The following is an 18,849-nucleotide window of genomic DNA, read 5'->3' on the forward strand; positions in this document are numbered from 1 at the left end:
CCTTGCCTCCAGTCTCCCTGCCTCCAGTCCCCTTGCCTCCAGCCCCCTTGCCTCCAGCCCCCCTTGCCTCCAGTCCCCTTGCCTCCAGTCCCCTTGCCTCCAGTCCCCTTGCCTCCAGCCCCCTTGCCTCCAGTCCCCCTGCCTCCAGTCCCCTTGCCTCCAGTCCCCTTGCCTCCAGCACTCTTGCCTCCAGTCCCCTTGCCTCCAGTCCCCCTGCCACCAGTCCCCTTACCTCCAGCCCCCTTGCCTCCAGCCCCCTTACCTCCAGCACCCTTGCCTCCAGCCCCCTTGCCTCCAACCCCCCTGCCTCCAGTCCCCTTACCTCCAGCCCCCTTGCCTCCAGCCCCCCTGCCTCCAGTCCCCTTACCTCCAGTCCCCTTACCTCCAGCCCCTTTGCCTCCAGCACCCTTGCCTTCAGCCCCCTTGCCTCCAGTCCCCTTGCCTCCAGCCCCCTTGCCTCCAGTCCCCGTGCCTCCAGTCCTCCTGCCTCTCTAACACGTAGCTTCTTTGATGAATAGGCTCACTATACCTGTACAGGTTGGCTGTCATCTACTAACACCTATTAAAAACGGCCCGCAGCCTCCAAAGATTGTCCAGACCTCCTTTTATTTGCTGTCATCTGCCCCTCTCTACACTGTTGTGGTGGAAGGTAACGGTGGCACCATGGACATCACTTATGTATCTCTTCCAGGACCCAGAGATGAGCAATGCGATACGCGCTGCCCTGGTCCGGCGTCCACTCATGTCCTCACACGCCATCATGACGCGCATCGTGCCAAGACAACATGACGTCTCAGGGTCTGGTGAGCAAAAAAGGCGCCCAGAGATCACAGACCATCAGCAGCCACGGAGGACAGCGGATTTATCCACACAGTTTTCGTTATGTGGATTTTGGAGCAAATTCTGCTGCAAAATTCACATGAAAAAACACATTAAATACACTGTGAATAAGTTTAGTTTGCAATAATTTTCAATGGAAAAGCAAAAGTCAATTATTGAGGTATTTTGGTTTGGAATTTTTTTTTTAATTTGGCTTCCGAATTGATTAAATTAGAAAAAGCCCAATATGCAAAAACAAAAAAAAATGTGATAAAAAAAGTTTTCTTTTCTCTTTGAAACATGGGTGTATCTGCGCTGCTTTTTTCTGCTTCTATTAAATTAGTTGTCAAATTGGGAGCGTTTGTTTTAAGCAGAAATGCCTGAAGAATTAATATCTTGCTTCTTTTTCCGCTTTTTAAAAAAAAAAAAAAAAAAAACAACCCATTCCATTGCAACGAATGTGAAGCTTTTTTAAATAGTTTTTTTTTTTCATATGGATTTGGGGGCAGAATCCGTTTCATTATATAGACGTGATACACCGTTATTACAGCAATATGTGGATTTGGCTGCACTATTTCCACTTCTGGAGCTCCGCACCCCCAAGGGTGTATTCACGTGGAGTTTTTTCGAGTGGATTCTGTGTCAGTATACACAGAGGGAGCGGCACTGAACAAACAGGACAATGGGGAGGAATAAAAGTGAGTTTATATAAAAGTTTTTAAACCTTGCAAAAACTGTCCTTTTGGCAGGCAATACTGCAACATAGTAACACTTTATACTGCAGCGGAAACATCCACAAAGACACATATTATCTATATGGGCCACACATGGTGTGATCCTCAGCATCGTATGCAGAAATACTGCACAGTGCTGGCAATCAGGGCATGCTGGGAGTTGTAGTCACACAACAACTATATGGACACCGGTCTCCACCCTATATGCACGAACACATATCCACTCATGAATGCTCCACCCTGCAGGAAGTGTGCTAGTGTCCCTCCCCCCCATAGCACTTAGGCCTGGCCCTCTCCCCACTCCTCCAGCCGCAGATTACCCCTAAGGGGTAGATTTCACTTTGTCCACAAGGGGAGGGGGGCAGCTATCCTGCAGGATGATCCGAGCCCTGATACACTGCACAGCCCCTCTTAGGGCTACGGTGAGATCTCAGCACAGTTTAACCCATTTTTAATTTTTTTGCAGAACATTGCAAGTTCCTGAGTTTGGGGATCTGCAGAGCTTCGTTCACACTCTGCCCAACAGCAGCGCTTTACTTTGCACGACTTTGCCATCTGCTGCTGTTTTTATTTATTTTTTTGTTTTGCAGAGCATTGCGACTACTTCTGCAAAGTTCGTTCAGACTCGTGCGGCTTTGCAGAGCGCTTGATTATCACATGTGAGGTTGTCATTATCAGACATGTTCAGGTGGGACAAACCTAAGTCAGCAAAGGGTTAATAGATCCCAGACTATTGACGTGCAATTTGGATCTGTCCAACCAGAACGTTGAGCGGCCCACTATAAACATTAGGGTATGTTCACATGGGAGTTTTTTTGTCGTGCATGTGGCTGAAAAATCCAAACAAAAAGTCTTTTTTTTTTTTTTTTACTCTGTTTTTGTGGATTTTTTTTTTTATAGCAGAAACAATCCAAGTTCTTACATGTTGCTTCTTGTTTTCCCACGTGGCAAAAAACACAGCACCAAGTTCCCTAACTGCGTGCTTTCCCATTGAAATGATTCAGAACGGTTTATTCATAAAGTATTTTGAAGCAGTTTTCCATGTGAATTTTGGAGAAGAAAATACTCAAATCCATGTAAAAAAAAAAAAACAATAAAGCTACGCTCAGCATTTTTTATTTTTTTTTAAATGCAAATTTTCAGCTGCGTTTTACAGTACCAGCAAAGTCTGAGATTTCGGAAATCTCATGCACACTTTCTTTTTTTTTTTTCCTGACTGTTTTTTCAAAGAGCTGTGTTTTTTTTTTTTGTTTTTTTTTTTCAAAATGCAGCATGTCACTACTTTCAACGTTTTTCACCCATTATGGGTAGTTCAAAAAAAAAATGCAGGTATCAGGTTTTGCTTTTTTGGTGCCAAAAACTGAGGAAGTTGAATCAGGTGTTTTTTTTTTTTTTTTTTTTTTTTTACCCACTAAACTTTCATCAGCATGCACAAGAAACAAATGTACCCTGACACAACTGCAGCAAAAACCTTTTTTGAGGTTGGAGGTTGCTTTTTTACTGCCAAGAGAGCAGGTTTTGCCTGCAGGAAAAAAACAACAAAACGCTGCAAAAACGCAACGTGTGAACATATCCTAAGGCTATGTTCCCACAATGAGTTTTTGGTGAGTTTTTTCTTTTACGCTGCATATTTTTGGAAAATAATACAAGTAACCTTTTACTTAATGGGTGCAGAAAATCTGCAATATCAAAAACTAATTGTGGGAACGTAGCAGGGAATAAGCTTCCAAATCCATATAAAAAATTCCATGTTAACGTAGCGTTACCCTATGTTCAGGCAGAAGGTTGAAAATTTCAAACAGAAATACAGAAATCGCTTTAAGAAACTCTCCTTTCTCTTCCTGAAGCAGTTTTTAAACTAATATATATATATATATATATAATTTATAATATATTTTTTTTTTTTGCAGTCTTTTTATTGGACAGTAAAGTTTTCCCAGAGAATTCAATTTGTGTTTTTCAAAGCCTCTTTAGGAGAAAAAAAAGCTAGAAAATTCATATATTGTTTTGTTTTGTTTCAGGAGGTTTTTGGAGCAGAAACTTTTTTTAAAAAAACATGAGCTGCTCAAAGAACATGAGTTTTGATTGGAGAGCTGGGTTTGTGCATATAACGTCTTTTTCAGGTGGTTTCCGCTTGGGACTCGCCTGACAAAGCACCGTAAAAAATTAACATAATGCACAGTAATGTAAAAATGACCATTCCTGTGCACATGGACAGTCTTCTGGTACTTTTCACGGAGGTTTCGAAAACTAGGAAGCGATTAAAAGAAGTACTGTGTTCAGTCATTGGCGGCTTCTGGTTGGATGACGCTCGCTATTTATGGTTAAAACTACAACAGAAAAAAAAATGGCAACCAAGATGCTTCAGGGAAAAATACTGCTGGGGTTTTCCTGAAGCGTCTTCACCTTGGAAAATACGCCGGGTACGCTGGTGTCTAAAAGGTGCCGTGTGCACATACACTTGGAGAGTTTCTACTCCAAAAACTCCCACAGAAATGAATAACCAGAGATTTCCAAATGTTTTTAAGAGTGTGTGTGTGTGTGTTTTTTGTTTTGTTTTTTTTTAATAGGATTTTGGAGAAGCTCGCCCAAAAAAAAACAAAACCTCGTATGACTATAGCCTTGGGGTATGTTCACACAGTTTTCAGATTAATTTTGAAGTGGAATTTGAGGCAGATCTATTTTACAAGCCACAAAAAAACCTCTGTGTGAGCATACGCTTAGATCTGTGGAAGACTGAGTGATTCCCTTGTAGGAATGTAATGTGTACTATAGGGAAACTCCACTGAAAACTGTCATATATTGGTGACTCCTTCAGATTAGTCAGTTATAAGTGGTGATCTATAAATGTACTAAGGTCAGGCGGCCGGCTGGCTAGCGATTCACATATTGCCTAACCCCTCCGTTTTATTGTTGGAGATGGTCCCAATCCCAGCCCCCGTATCTACACCATTAGGAGACACAGAGCTGCAGCAGGGACAGTAGAGTGGATTTGGAAGGTGAGGAGTTGACCATGGCAACCAATCAGAATCCTACTTTAATTTTCAAAATGACTTCTGAAAAATGAGAGCTGGAATCTGACTGGTTGCTAAGGGCAACTACCTCAATGTTTCCTTGCCGTAGGTCTGTGATCTCGCTCGGTCATGAGCATGCCTCACGTACCTGTTCTCTTCGGCTTCTCTACTAATATTATTTCTGTTTTGGCCCTAAAGCAAACTGTTAGATACATCAAAAAATGGAACGGCCTAGCATTTTTAGGCCATATCTAATGGGGACCTAAGGTTCCAATATGGAAAAGCCTGCAGGCTTATGTGAGGGCTTTTTATAAAACTATGCATCGTATTTGTGACTGATCTTCTCTCTCTTCCCTTCCCTAGATCGCCCTCCATTCACTCCGTTGGGCCCATTCTGCCCCTCCGCTTCCCCGCCAGCCAGTACCCGATCTCCGGAAGACCCTCACGCGCTACCTGCGCTCTCTCCAGCCTCTCGTTGATGATGACGAGCTGGAGAGTACCCGGGAGTTGGTGGCGGAATTCCTCCGGCCCGGAGGACAAGGAGAAGAGCTGCAGAGACTACTACATAAGAGAGCAGAGCGCACCGATAACTGGGTGAGACCGCCGGAGCTGACAATCTACACTTGTAGGAGGCCAACATCAGACCTAAATAATGAAGAATCTAATATAACCTAATAATAAAAAAGTTGTAGACCTTAGATGAATTTTGGCCAATTTTCAGACGACAGATCGGGATCTTTTAGCCACTCGTCATCCCTGACTTGATGGTCGATCGCTATTGATCAGCATGGAAGAGAATGACTTCTCTGATGGGAATTGTAAAGTTTATCAGCCAATCGTGTTCTCGGGCTGCCACTTATAGTTTCATACATCAGACCTTCCTCTAATGGTCGACTTTACCCCAATCTCGCTCCACTTATCCATTTTTTTTCACCTTTCTCTGCCCTTTGTAGCTCACAGACTGGAGACAAGAGTGTATATACCTGGAGAATCACCTACCACTCCCCGTACACTCCAGCCCGGCCGTCATCCTCCCTCAGCAGGAATACAAGGACTGGAGGGGACAGCTGAGGTACCAGTTCTCCACTTTCGAAGGGTGGACCCCCCCAATGGGTGCATCATGTACTGTAGATTTCGGGTTGAGAAATCAGAATGTCACCTAATGACTTGAGTCTTGTCTAGGATCGCATGGTGACGGCAGTATATAGTCCTAGACAGCAAGACAAAGAGGTCCAAAAGTCAATAGAAGTGGAACCCTCTAGCCCACCAGGTCCAGTATAATACACCTAGTCCAGTTCTGCTGCTTAGCAATGGAACGATTTAAGAAAACACCTGACCAAAGTCATGAGAGTCCTTGAAAATCATCAGGTTGGCGCTCAGACAGCCCTGGGTGCATATTAGCCAATTGTGCCCCTCGTCTCCCCTCTTTAGAGTTGCTTGTAAAAATATTAATATAGATGATGATATGGAGACCATTAATGTTTCTACTGGTTTTCAGATTTGCATCCAAACTAATCTGTGGTGTCCTGGATTTTAAAGCCAAAATTGAAAGGTGAGCTTTATCTTCCCCTGTGCCGTACCGCCATCACGTGTATCCCCTGGATTGTGTAATCATGTGTCAGGACTCAGAGCCCGATCACTGCAGAAGACCTTGGGGTGTGTGCACACAGAGGGGTTTTGAGGAGTTTTTTGAAGTTGGTTTGTTGCAAAAAAAAAAAAAGCCTGAAAATTTGCTTAAAAAGCTCTAGGAAGATTCTTTCTGCTGCTCATATGTTCATTGTTTTTGAGCATTTTTTGATTTTTCTTCCTGTCCAAATTTTGAAAAAATGTCTGGTGAGAAAAAATAAAATGCCTGTTCGCTCTGAGAAGCGTCTCCTGATGGGAAACTAAAGTAATGGCTTCAGGGTTGAATCCAAAAACCAAATACTCCTCCAAAAACTCACTAATTGCTTGTTCACACACTGCGGATTTCTTTTACCACGCCTTTTAGCCGTTGAAATAAAACGCAGCGTTTTACAGTATTGGCAAAGAAAATGACATTTCTGAAGTCTCAGCACACACTGCTTATTTTTTTCTTGCAGATTTGATCCATTGAAGATAATTGTTTTTTTGTTTTTCCAAATCCGCAGCATTAATTCTTTCAGCGTTTTTCATCTATTCAAATGAACGGGGGAAAAAAAATGCATAAAGAAAGTGTTAAAAAAAATCTGCAAATATTCAATGTGTGCACACCCTGAAGAAGGAGCGTTTCCTGCAGTGGTTTCCACTTGGAAAAGTCATTTTTCACCTCCAAAACAAACCATGTGTGCACATAATCTATTATATTCTTGAAGTGCTACAAAAAAAAAACACAGTAGGAATATCATCAGATCAGTAAACATAGATTAATGCTCCATAGATTAATTTTTTTACAAAAAAAAAAAGGGCAAAAAAAAAATTAGGACCATGATTCTTTGCTCGATCTTGGACAAGCTAAGGTCTAACTCACAAGTCATGCATCCATTGGCATGGCCTAAATATGGCTGACTACGTTGTATTACTCCAGGATGGACGTCATTTCTCCTCTTGTTTTTCCCTACACAGCCCTGGTGGTCTGGAGGAGCTGTGGCGAGGTCAGAGGCTCTGCCCGGATCAGTATTACAAATTCTTTGGATCCTGCAGGGAGCCTGGAACCAAGAGAGATCGAGTCCTTCTCCATCCTCGTAGCAAGTCTCACCATGTCACCGTCTGCAAGAACTACCAGGTGACCCCCTAGGATGACCTACCTAGGGAACGGTGGCCATCTTGATATATACAGTGGTGGCCTAAAGTATTGGCACCCCTTCAATTCTGTTAGATAATACTCAATTTCTTCCTGAAAATGATTTCAATCACAAATTCTTTGTTATCTTTATTTAATTTGTCTTCAATTAAAAAACACAAAAAGAATTGTCCTAAAGCCAAATTGGATATAATTCCACATCAAACCTAAAAAAGGGGGTGGACAAAAGTATTGGCACTGTTTGAAAAATCATGTGATGCTTCTCTAATTCGTGTAATTAACAGCACCTGTAACTTACCTGTGGCACCTAACAGGTGTTGGCAATAAATAGATCACACTTGCAGCCAGTTAACATGGATTAAAGTTGACTCAACCTCTGTCCTGTGTCCTTGTGTGTACCACATTGAGCATGGAGAAAAGAAAGAAGACCAAAGAACTGTCTGAGGACTTGAGAAACCAAATTGTGAGGAAGCATGAGCAATCTCAAGGCTACAAGTCCATCTCCAAAGACCTGAATGTTCCTGTGTCTTCCGTGCGCAGTGTCATCAAGAAGTTTAAAGCCCATGGCACTGTGGCTAACCTCCCTAGATGTGGACGGAAAAGAAAAATTGACGAGAGATTTCAACGCAAGATTGTGCGGATGGTGGATAAAGAGCCTCGACTAACATCCAAACAAGTTCAAGCTGCCCTGCAGTCTGAGGGTACAACAGTGTCAACCCGTACTATCCGTCGGTGTCTGAATGAAAAGGGACTGTATGGTAGGATACCCAGGAAGACCCCACTTCTTACCCCGAGACATAAAAAAGCCAGGCTGGAGTTTGCCAAAACTTACCTGATAAAGCCTAAAACGTTTTGGAAGAATGTTCTCTGGTCAGATGAGACAAAAGTAGAGTTTTTTGGGAAAACCATCAACATAGAGTGTACAGGGAAAAAAAAGAGGCATTCAAAGAAAAGAACACGGTCCCTACAGTCAAACATGGCGGAGGTTCCCTGATGTTTTGGGGTTGCTTTGCTGCCTCTAGCACTGGACTGCTTGACCGTGTGCATGGCATTATAAAGTCTGAAGACTACCAACAAATTTTGCAGCATAATGTAGGGCCCAGTGTGAGAAAGCTGGGTCTCCCTCAGAGGTCATGGGTCTTCCAGCAGGACAATGACCCAAAACACACTTCCAAAAGCACTATAAAATGGTTTGAGAGAAAGCACTGGAGACTTGTAAGGTGGCCAGCAATGAGTCCAGACCTGAATCCCATAGAACACCTGTGGAGAGATCTCAAAATGGCAGTTTGGAGAAGGCACCCTTCAAATATCAGGGACCTGGAGCAGTTTGCCAAAGAAGAATGGTCTACAATTCCAGCAGAGCATTGTAAGAAACTCATTGATGGTTACCGGAAGCGGTTGTTCGCAGTTATTTTGGCTAAAGGTTGTGCAACCAAGTATGAGGCTGAGGGTGCCAATACTTTTGTCCGGCCCATTTTTGGAGTTTTGTGTGAAATGATCAATGATTTGATTTTTGCTTCATTCTCTTTTGTGTTTTTTCCTTGCAAGCAAATTAAATGAAGATAATAATACCAAAGAATTTGTGATTGCAATCATTTTCAGGAAGAAACTGAGTATTATCTGACAGAATTGCAGGGGTGCCAATACTTTTGGCCACCACTGTATCTATATCTAGCCACCGTTCCCCATTTTTCCATTAATTTGCACATATTTCCTCTCTATGGGACCGATCCTCCCCTGTGGGCGCACAGCAGTTCCTTCTTTAGGTGTCCATTATGTACAGCTTTTTTTTTTTTTGTAGGTTCTCATTTTTCCATTTTCAGTTCTCTTATCTTTTTCCAAATTTACAAGCCGACCACAGCTTGAAACATGATATTTTGCAACTCTTAGTTGTTGTTTTTTGGACACGGAGGAACATGAGCGTCTTCGGCTTATGACCATCAATCATACTGACGGTTTTCTGTGACGATTCGCTTTATTGGTGTTTTGCCTTCGAGTAAATTTTTTCTAAAATAAATCCATAAATTTCATGTATATGTGGATTCAGGTTTCATCATTTCAGCCCCAGATATGGGGGAACTCCTACTCCTTATACGCCCATAGGTAGCATGATGTCTGTGACATGACGCTCATCTCTCCGTGTCTTAGTTTTTTGAGTTGGACGTGTACAACAGTGACGGCTCGCCCCTGACGGAAGATCAGATTCACCAGCAGATGCTTTTCGTACGAGCGCACTCTAAAAAGACAGACAAGGAGCCGGTTGGGGTGCTCACCACCGACCATAGGAACAGCTGGGGGCGCGCGTACGGCACCCTCATCCGAGGTGAGTTCACCAGAACCACTCTCTAGCCAATGTCTGTAGAGAAGGGGAAACCATGACGGAGCTATGTCTGTCCTGACCCCCCCCCCCAGACCGGCTGAACCGGGAGTCTGTTCGCAGTATCCAGCGCAGTCTCTTTACCGTGTGTCTGGATGCTACAGTGCTGAAGTACTCGGAGGACCTATATAGCAGTCGCACCGCTGCCCAGATGCTGCACGGAGGGGGGAGCCACGCCAACAGTGGAAATCGCTGGTTTGACAAGACCTTGCAGGTATATTCTCTACTGCACACTTTTCGTAAAGGAACACTCCAAAAGAAAACCAAACACATTCCCTTATAGTAGGTTTTGGGTCTTTTCTACTGGTTCCTGTAAATGGACCTCCTCGTTCCATGCCTGCTGAGCGGGGGCGGTCCTGCTAGGTATGATGTCAGAACTGTGCTGAGCCAATCAGATGTCTTCTCTGCTGCTCCTCCTCCCCTAGCTCACCATGCTGTGCTGAGCCAATCGGATGTCTTCTCTGCTGCTCCTCCTCCCCTAGCTCACGGTGCAGTCTCTCATTCTGCATCTCCATCTCCCTCCTCCCCATCTTCTACTTACTGTTGTACACTAGATGGATTTTTTTTTTTTTTTTGGAGTCTGAGGAGGTTTGTGAACATTTACAGAGATCCCGCAAGTTAGGGAAGGAGAAGGATCCATTCAGGACTCGAGAAATTAGGTTATACCTCCCATGGATGTGGCCATGGCTGCCATATTTTCCAGAACAGTAGTCACTGCTCATTTCTAATATTACACAACATGGCCCCAGTAATTAACACCTGGCATACTAAGTAACACCGAATCTTACCCCTGCAGTTTGTGGTGGGAGAAGACGGGACCTGCGGACTCATATATGATCAAGCGACTGCCGATGCCTCGGCGGTGCTGACCATGCTGCACAATGTGTTTGACTACTGGTAAGTGACAGGCGCGTTGTCGGTGCGGTGCTGTTTTCCTATAGGAGGTACAGTTATGCCTCCAAAAAAAAAAAAATCCTGTATTGATCCTCTGTGCAGTAAAAAGTGTATTTTATGCTATAAAGACTTTTTCCCCAAGATGTGATCGCTGTGGGTCCGACCGTGCGGACCCCCACTAATGAGGAAAATAGAGTGGAGGCGGAGTATGGGCACCGCTGCTCCGTTCAAGTCTATGGACCTGCCGGTAAAAGCTGAGCGCCTTACTTGGACAGTGAATGGAGTGAACAAGCTGGACCTCTGCTCCATTCAGACGGGGCTCTGCAGGGTTTAAATCCGTGATGTCCCACTGCATAATTACATTATAAATTGCTCTATAGTACAGTGTTATGATATCCTAGTCTCGCCCACTAATCACCCTTCCTCCCAGCTCCGAGGGTCCCGGACTGCTGCCGCCCCGCACTCCTCTCACCCGGGTTCCTTCGCCAAGAAAGCTGTACTTCAACTTCCCCCCGGAGATCAAGCAGCACGTAGAGCAAGCCAAGCAGAACCTGGACATGTGAGTCTGGGGGGCTCCATGGCTCACACATTGGGGTGCAGTCTCGTAATTAGGTGGTGTGGGGTCCTGGGTGATGCTCATGTGCGTCAGTGGGGCCTGTTGATGGGATTTTTGTACCTTTTTTAACTAAAGATAAGCAAATTGATTCTCAGAACCCTGGTGCAGCGGCCATATCAGTAGTCCGTGGCCACCAGATGGGAGCCCGGTGAGTCGCCATTTACCTGCCGGCATCCCCGTCGCCTCTTCTGACTAGTAGACCTGGTGCGACGTCATGGTTCATCACTCTACAGCAATGAAGTCACTACAGGGGCTACAAGCAGAAGAGGCGCCGGATTTCATCGGGTAGGAGGCAACTCTTAGGGCTTCCAAGACTACGATCCTACATAATCATTCCTCATGAGCTGTCGCTTCCTCACCTTTCTCAGGTTGGTTAATGATCTGGACATCTGCTGTTTCTCCTTCTCTGACTTTGGAAAGAAGTTTCCGCAGCGGTACAACATGAGCCCGGGCACGTTCCTCCAGATCTGCCTGCAGCTGGCATATTACAGGTACGGCAGGCTCGGGGATCGGAGAATCCGTCTCGTGTCCTTCACCTTCTTGCTGACATTTTTGCTTTTTTTTTTTTTTTTTTTTTTACACAGGTTACATGGCTCACTGTGCACGACAACAGAGGCGGTCTCGCTCCGCGCGTTTCATCGGGGGCGGTCGGATGTCGTGCGCTGCTCCTCCCCTGAGGTGCTGGAGTTTGTTCAAGCTGCGGATGACCCCCAAAAACAGGTATGTGATACAACCGCTGGCCCATATGGACCGGACTAGATGGCAAAAGGATCTCGAGTTGAGCAAAATATTTGCAGGACACGTTGGTAGTCGGTGGCCTCCAGTCCAGAGCCCCGCCGGCATCTCTGGCACATGATGTGATTATGTCCAGCACAACGTCATCATTGTGACGTGACTATGTAGAAGAGGTGCTGGGATGGCAGCAGGCGGGAGGAGGTCCACAACGGCGCTGGACGAGGGTCCTGCAAATCTTTTCCTCTACTTTTACACCGACCCATTGTGTAACAACGAGTTTGAGAATCAGTTCATTCATCGACAGCGAGCGCAGGTCTACATCACTCCATCTGCATTATTATTTCTTTGCACAGGCGGAAGAGAAATGTTCCCTCTTAGTAAAAGCAGTAGAAAGTCAGCAAGAGGCCACCGAGCAGGTGAGACTTCCCGGCATGGCTGCTTCCCTTGGATCACTGATGGTGTCACCGCCTCCTGTTCTCTAATTTCTCTCTGTTTCATGAAACGCATCGGACACAGCTGTGAAAAATCGCAAAGTTCACATTGTCGTGTTATACCAGTGACTACCAGTAGGTGGAGCCAGTCTGTTTTGGTTTCTTGTTTCAGCATGGCCTGTTCTTAGTGATTACGAGTGCGGCTGACGGGCTGCATGGCGGATGAGGAAATCGCTTACATAGCTGTTCCCGAATGCTCATCACCAATGTGAGAGTGATCGGGGCACTGTTATGGGGAAATCCAGACAAAGTGATCTCCTGGTGTCACACCGGTTTATTGTCGGGTCCCTTTTTAGCAATGAACATCACAATATATGAAACTACTTGTAGCATCTAGTACCATAGATTACACCAGTCGCTCTGTCGGGTATGGGAGTATGGTGCGGGCTCAAGAGCTGAGCCTGCATCATACAGGTGCTGGCAGTATTATACAGCCGGCACCCGCCTCTAACAGCAGGCCTCCATAACGAGCTTCAATCTCTGCTGATTAACCACTTAAATGCCGCTTTTAATCTCTGATCCCAAACTTCACAGCTCGTCATCTGTTTTACATTCTGCAATACTAAGGTATGGCGGTATATAGAGCAAATGATCAAAGTGTCGCACAACTGGCCAAAAAAAATAATGGAAAGGTTTGACTCGCTCCCTTTTCTCAGTTCAAAAATAGACCTATTTGGGATCGTCGTGTCCATTAAAATCCAATCTATGAAAATCATGAAACTTCACCCCGTATCCGGTAAGGGAGAAAACAAAAATTGAAATTTTAACATCCGCTCGGTGCACAAAAAATAAAGTCCTTGCACAGCGGTATCTGTGGAAAAAAATATATATTTACTTTTTTTGTTAATTTATATATATTTTTTTTTATTACATTAAAAGGTTCCGGGGATCAGAAAATGAAAAAAATAATGTATGTGCTGTATATCATTTTCTGATATATAATAATATTATATTAAAAATCAGAATGTTCTGGCTTTTGCAAGGCGAGAATGAATCAACGAAAGAGAAAAAATAAGCATAAGTAAGCTTAAAAAATACATTTTAATTAAATTAAAAAAAAAAATAAAAAAAAAGCAAAATACTACATCTCCGAGGGGTTAAGGTCTCAGATCTCTTCCGACTCCTCCTATTAATACGAAAATGATGTGACTGTGTGCCGGATTTTATGCGCCTCTTTGCCACCAGAACGCCATCGTTTAGCAGGAGTTCACATACTTCTCATATTTCCGTAAGAGGACTCACTTTGGATGGAGTTCCCCTTTAGGTAAAGTCTTTTCTTCTTGTGCATGGAGGTGAGCGGTGACCTTTCCTGCTCAGTGATGGTGGCATGATTTGTGAACCGTGGGATTTGCTTGGAGTTTTCGTCTTGTGCCCCCTAGTGGCGGCATGCGTTGATCATGTGCATGATATACATATATACAGTGCTACAGCTGCTAATACACCGTACACGTATCTGTACATCTCATGTGACACCTGCTCCGGACGGAAGGCCTTATTGTTGTGTTTACTTCTGCTTTGTTACCGGTAGGACACAGTTTGCAGATTGAGGAACTGAAGATTTCTATATTGAGAAAATAATTCTTTGGCTATAAAGTACAATGTGGTGTTTTTTAGTTTTTGTTTTTTCTCTTGCAAGCAGCTTTGCAAATAACTTTTCATTAAAAATCACCTACTGTTTTGCGACTACAGCTCCTACGCAAACCCAGGCGTCTCCATAGTAACAGGCTACGTGGTCATGTTGCAAAGGGGACCTGCTGGGTGGAGTGTGGTGCCCCTAGTGTACACTCTGCCCATCAGTTTTAGTACCTTAATTGGGTTTCCCTTCTCTGGGCTGCACCGAAAAACCAATGCAACATAGTTCTTACCTATGAGGCGAGGTCACTTAGTCATGGCCGAATGTGTTAGCAGCCTTGAAATTGTTCCAGAAAATGAAATATTTCTCCCAGAAAATTATTGCAATCATACACGTTTTGTTATACACGTGTGTATTTTCAACAAGGAAAAAAAACTGAGAAAAAAAATACAAATTGGACATAATTTCACACACAGCCCCAAAAATGTGACAAAAACTTTTTCAAGCATGTGATGCTCCTTCAAACTCTCCTCTGGCAAGTAACAGGTGTGGGCAATATGAAAATCACATCTGAAACCAGATATAAAGGAGAGAAGTTGACTCGATTGTTGAATTGTGCGTCTGTGTGTGTGCCACACTAAGCATGGAGGACAGAAAGAGGAGAAGAGAACTGTCTGAGGACTTGAGAACCAAAATTGTCGACAACAATCTCAAGATTACAAGTCCATCTCCAGAGATCTGTATGTTCCTTTGTCCACGGTGCACAACATAATCAAGAAGTTTACAACCCATGGCACTGTAGTTAATCTCCCTGGATGGCAGAGAAAAATTGATGTAAGGTTGCAACGCATGATTGTCCGGATGGAGCCCCAATCAAGTTCCAAAGAAACTCAAGCTGTCCTGCAGGCTCAGGGTGCATCAGTGTCAGCGCGAACTATCCGTCCACATGTGAATGAAATGAAACACTATAGCAGGAGGCCCCCACTGCTGACAGAGACATCAAAAAAGCTAGATTGCAGTTTGCCAAAATGTACGTGAGTAACCAAAATCCTTCTGGGAAAGTGTCTTGTGGACAGATGAGACCAAGAGTGCTTTTTGGTAAAGCACATCATTCTACTGTTTACTGAAAACGGAATGAGGCCTAAAAGAGAAGAACACAGTACCTACAGTCAAATATGGTGGAGGTTCAAAGATGTTTTGCTCCCTCTGGCACTGGGTACCTTGACTGTGTGCAAGGCATCATGAAATCACCTGAAATTGTCAACGGATTTTGGGTCGCAGTGTAGTGCCCAGTGTCGGAAAGCTTGGTTTGAGTCCTAGGTCATGTGTCTTCCAGCAGGACAATGACCCCAAACATACTTCAAGAAGCCCCCCAGAAATGGATGGAAACAAAACAATGGAGAGTTCTGAAGTGGCAGCAATGAGTCCGGATCTAAATCCCATTGATCACCTGTGGAGAGATCTTACAATTGCTGTTGGGAAAAGACGTCTTCACATATGAGAGACCTGGAGACGATTACAAAAGAAGAGTCCAAGATTCCAGGAGAGAGATGTAAGAAGCTGATGGTTATAGGAAGCGACTGATTGCAGTTATTTATTCTAAAGGGCGCGCAACCAAATATTATGTTGAGGGGGGACAACAATTTTGTCCTGCGCACTTTTGGGGTTTTGTGGGAAATTTATGTCCAATTTCCCTTTTTTTTTTTTTTTTGTTCCAATACACGCACAGGAACTAAACATGTAATTGTGATTAATTTCCTGGGAGAAATACTTCATTCTCTAGAGTCTAGAACAATTTCAAGGGTGCCAGCACTTTCGGCCATGACTGTACATGTGGTATGTTATGGCCATGTTCCCACTATGGTTTTTTGATGATGCAGATTTTCCGTTTGCTTGTTTCTTTTGTGCTTAATTCTTTCTGATACTTTAGTTGTGTGGATTACTTTAGTGTTTGTAATGCTTACTTTATCTTTCTGGTCCCCTATAGGGACCTTGCACCTGTTTGATTGCTTGTTCTATATACTGCCATATCACAATATTGCATTATATAGTGAAAAACATGTTTTTGTTTTTTTTCTTCGCCCTGCCTTCACCAAAGTTCCAAAATTATGGCAACGGGATCCTCTAATAGGCCCCCGGCTGCAATAGCGACCCATCCACACCCCATGATTACAACTCAAAGGGACTGGTGGGCGCCAAGACGCCATCACTTTACTTTCTCACCATATCGATAGAGGAGACAAGGTGACCATAGAAATCAATGACTTCTCGTTTACCGCACACCTTATTGGAGGAAGAGCTGAGGACTCCGTGTCCTGGCCGCCCACTATTACTGACATGGACCCCATTGTGAGATGTTAGGACAGAGGCTGAGCTTGCAGTACCAGCCACAGCCCTGAGCAAGAGTGGCGCTGTTTCTTTCCACTTCCGTACCACCCCTTTAATTCTGCTGATATTCTGCTTCCTCAGGTGTTGCAGGGCCAGTCTGTAGATGGCGCTATCCTGGCACTGAAGATGCTGTGTCTTTCCTCTGGGATGGCGCTCCCGACTCTCTTCATGGATACATCATATGCGGTGTCTTCCCACTGGAAACTCTTCACCGGACAGGTCTGTAAATGGAGACCCCCCCCAAAAGAGAAAAATGCCCCCAATAAATAAAAATAGACCATGAGCGATATTACAAATGGTGGGAAAGTAAGCCAAGTATAACACGTTGTTCCTCTGCGTCCTGACTCTTGCAGGTGTCGTCGCCCTTGGACTGTGTGATGTGTTACGGGCCCCTGGTTCCTGACGGGTACAGCGTCTGCTTTGCGCCCACCCAGGACAGCGTCACCGTGTGTGTGTCTGCATTCGATTGCTGTCAGGAGACTGATGCTGAGCGGCTGTCGGACAGCCTGCAGGGGGCGCTCAGAGACGTGCACGCCCTCATCCTGAATGCTCCATCGCAGGGGGAGGCGCAGTCGCCGTCTCCACTTTAAGTACAACATGAGCCTCAACGAACTGCTGCATATTTATTACGAGCGTGGAGGAATCCTGACATCGCAGTACACCAGGGGGCGCTGCGTGCTGGGGGACACGCACAATAAACCATGAAGTGGAGGCAGAGTCCCCCCGGGTGTATACGAGTCCTGACAGCCCCCTGTATTCAGCTGGTTATTATAGAGCGACATCGGTATAACCGGGAGATCAGTCCTCCAACCCGGGGTAACTGCTGCCAGCAGTAACGCCGGTTACATCCCCATACAGGAGGTGGCCATTACTGCGTTTATCTACCCCCGCTATAGCTGTTACATCCCCCGTTGTAGCTGTTACATCCATGTACCCCGCTATAGCTGTTACATCCCCCGTTGTAGCTGTTACATCCATGTACCCCGCTATAGCTGTTATATCCCCTTGTTGTAGCGGTCACATCCATGTACCCCGCTATAGCTGTTATATCCCCTTGTTGTAGCGGTCACATCCATGTACCCCGTTATAGCTGATACATCCCTCGTTGTAGCGGTCACATCCATGTACCCCATTAATTACACAAAGCTTCCACGTTCCGGACCGGATCTGTATATACGGACGTTACTTCCGGTCGCTCTCGATGGCGGTGATCTCGGCTTCCTGACTTTCTCATCGGTCTGTACCATGAGACTCTATGGTGGTCGGACTTGTGCCTCCCTAATAAACCTCACTGATTGTTACTGAATATATTTTTGTGGGGTCTCCTTCTCTAGATCTAAATTATAAAAGACAGTAAAAATTCTCAGTTTTGTGCTGAAAGGTGTAAAGAATCAATGGCCGTAGGGACCCTCAGACTGGGCTGTGGGGCAGTTGCCATCTTTGTGTTGTGTATAAAAGCGATAAGCATTTATGCAAACATCATACTCTAGATTATTATTCACCAATCTGTATATATTGTAAACTAGTAGTCAGAAACATCTGCTGTGTACTAGTAGTTAGAAACCTAAGATGATGTTAATCTGACCGAAATTCGACAAAAAGGAGCAGTTACAATCATAGGCTGCAGAATAATGAATCGTTATATGGGGAAATTTTGGGACTGCCCTATATAAATGAAATCCATTAAGGGATAAAGTTTTAGACACTTCTTTAGATGAAAGAGAGAAGGTCATCCTCCCAATTGAGACCCCTCGGGCTAAGTGATTGCAATTCGTGTATCCAGTAGGCCTCACGATACTTGAGCATGCGGATACGGTTCCCTCCTCGTCGCGGGGGAGGGACATGCTCGATCACCTGGAATTTTAGTTGAGATATAGAATGACTGGTCGATATGAAGTGATATGGTAATGGTAGTAATAAGTTTTTGCAGTGTATGGTAGACTTATGTTTAGAAATGCGATCTTTGATGGGTTGGGTAGTTTCTCCAACATAGATGAGGCCACAAGGGCACTTTATGAGATATATCTGTCACGCCAGGTGTGAATGCAATACAGGGGGGGAAGGTAAAGGGAGCCCAAACACTAGGGAAAGGGGAAGTGGTGACCTCCTAAACTGGAATAGCATCACCCTGTCTTCCCCTACCATCCTTATACAGCCTCCGCAGCTGTCGCCGATCACGTGCCTCGCCCTACTATCCCTGGCGTAAGGCTACAACTGGGGGTGGAAGGAGATGAGCATTAGTCAACCTCCGCTAGCACTCTAAAGACAAAAGGTGAAGACAACACAGGGGAATTACAACTTGGCTTTAGAAGAAACTCCAACAGGGCACATGGCCTCAAGACTCCAAAGAGGACGTGATGCTACTTCAGCCAAGCTCCAAGAAGGAATGAGTATAACCAGCGACACTCACCTAGAGAGCCAAGGTATATATACACCCAGGCCAGAGG

The 18,849-nt window shown here is 44.7% G+C and overlaps 1 protein-coding gene across 1 annotated transcript; it reads left to right on the forward strand.

Moving 5' to 3' along the window:
* The first annotated feature begins 1,775 nt into the window (after window positions 1-1,775).
* LOC141155161 (carnitine O-acetyltransferase-like) lies at window positions 1,776-17,708 on the forward strand. The gene is made up of 14 exons (XM_073641853.1): window positions 1,776-1,975; window positions 4,931-5,161; window positions 5,521-5,639; window positions 6,066-6,119; window positions 7,151-7,310; window positions 9,477-9,651; window positions 9,741-9,919; window positions 10,502-10,602; window positions 11,030-11,158; window positions 11,584-11,706; window positions 11,800-11,935; window positions 12,304-12,366; window positions 16,484-16,621; window positions 16,756-17,708. Exons 1-14 carry the CDS (start codon window positions 1,931-1,933, stop codon window positions 16,990-16,992), a joined length of 1,890 nt encoding a protein of 629 aa, XP_073497954.1. The 5' UTR covers window positions 1,776-1,930; the 3' UTR covers window positions 16,993-17,708.
* The last annotated feature ends 1,141 nt before the right edge of the window (window positions 17,709-18,849 follow it).

The sequence above is a fragment of the Phyllobates terribilis genome, unplaced genomic scaffold, assembly GCF_046119375.1.
Source record: "Phyllobates terribilis strain yellow unplaced genomic scaffold, ASM4611937v1 Scaffold_7__3_contigs__length_470593459, whole genome shotgun sequence".
Taxonomy (NCBI): domain Eukaryota; kingdom Metazoa; phylum Chordata; class Amphibia; order Anura; family Dendrobatidae; genus Phyllobates; species Phyllobates terribilis.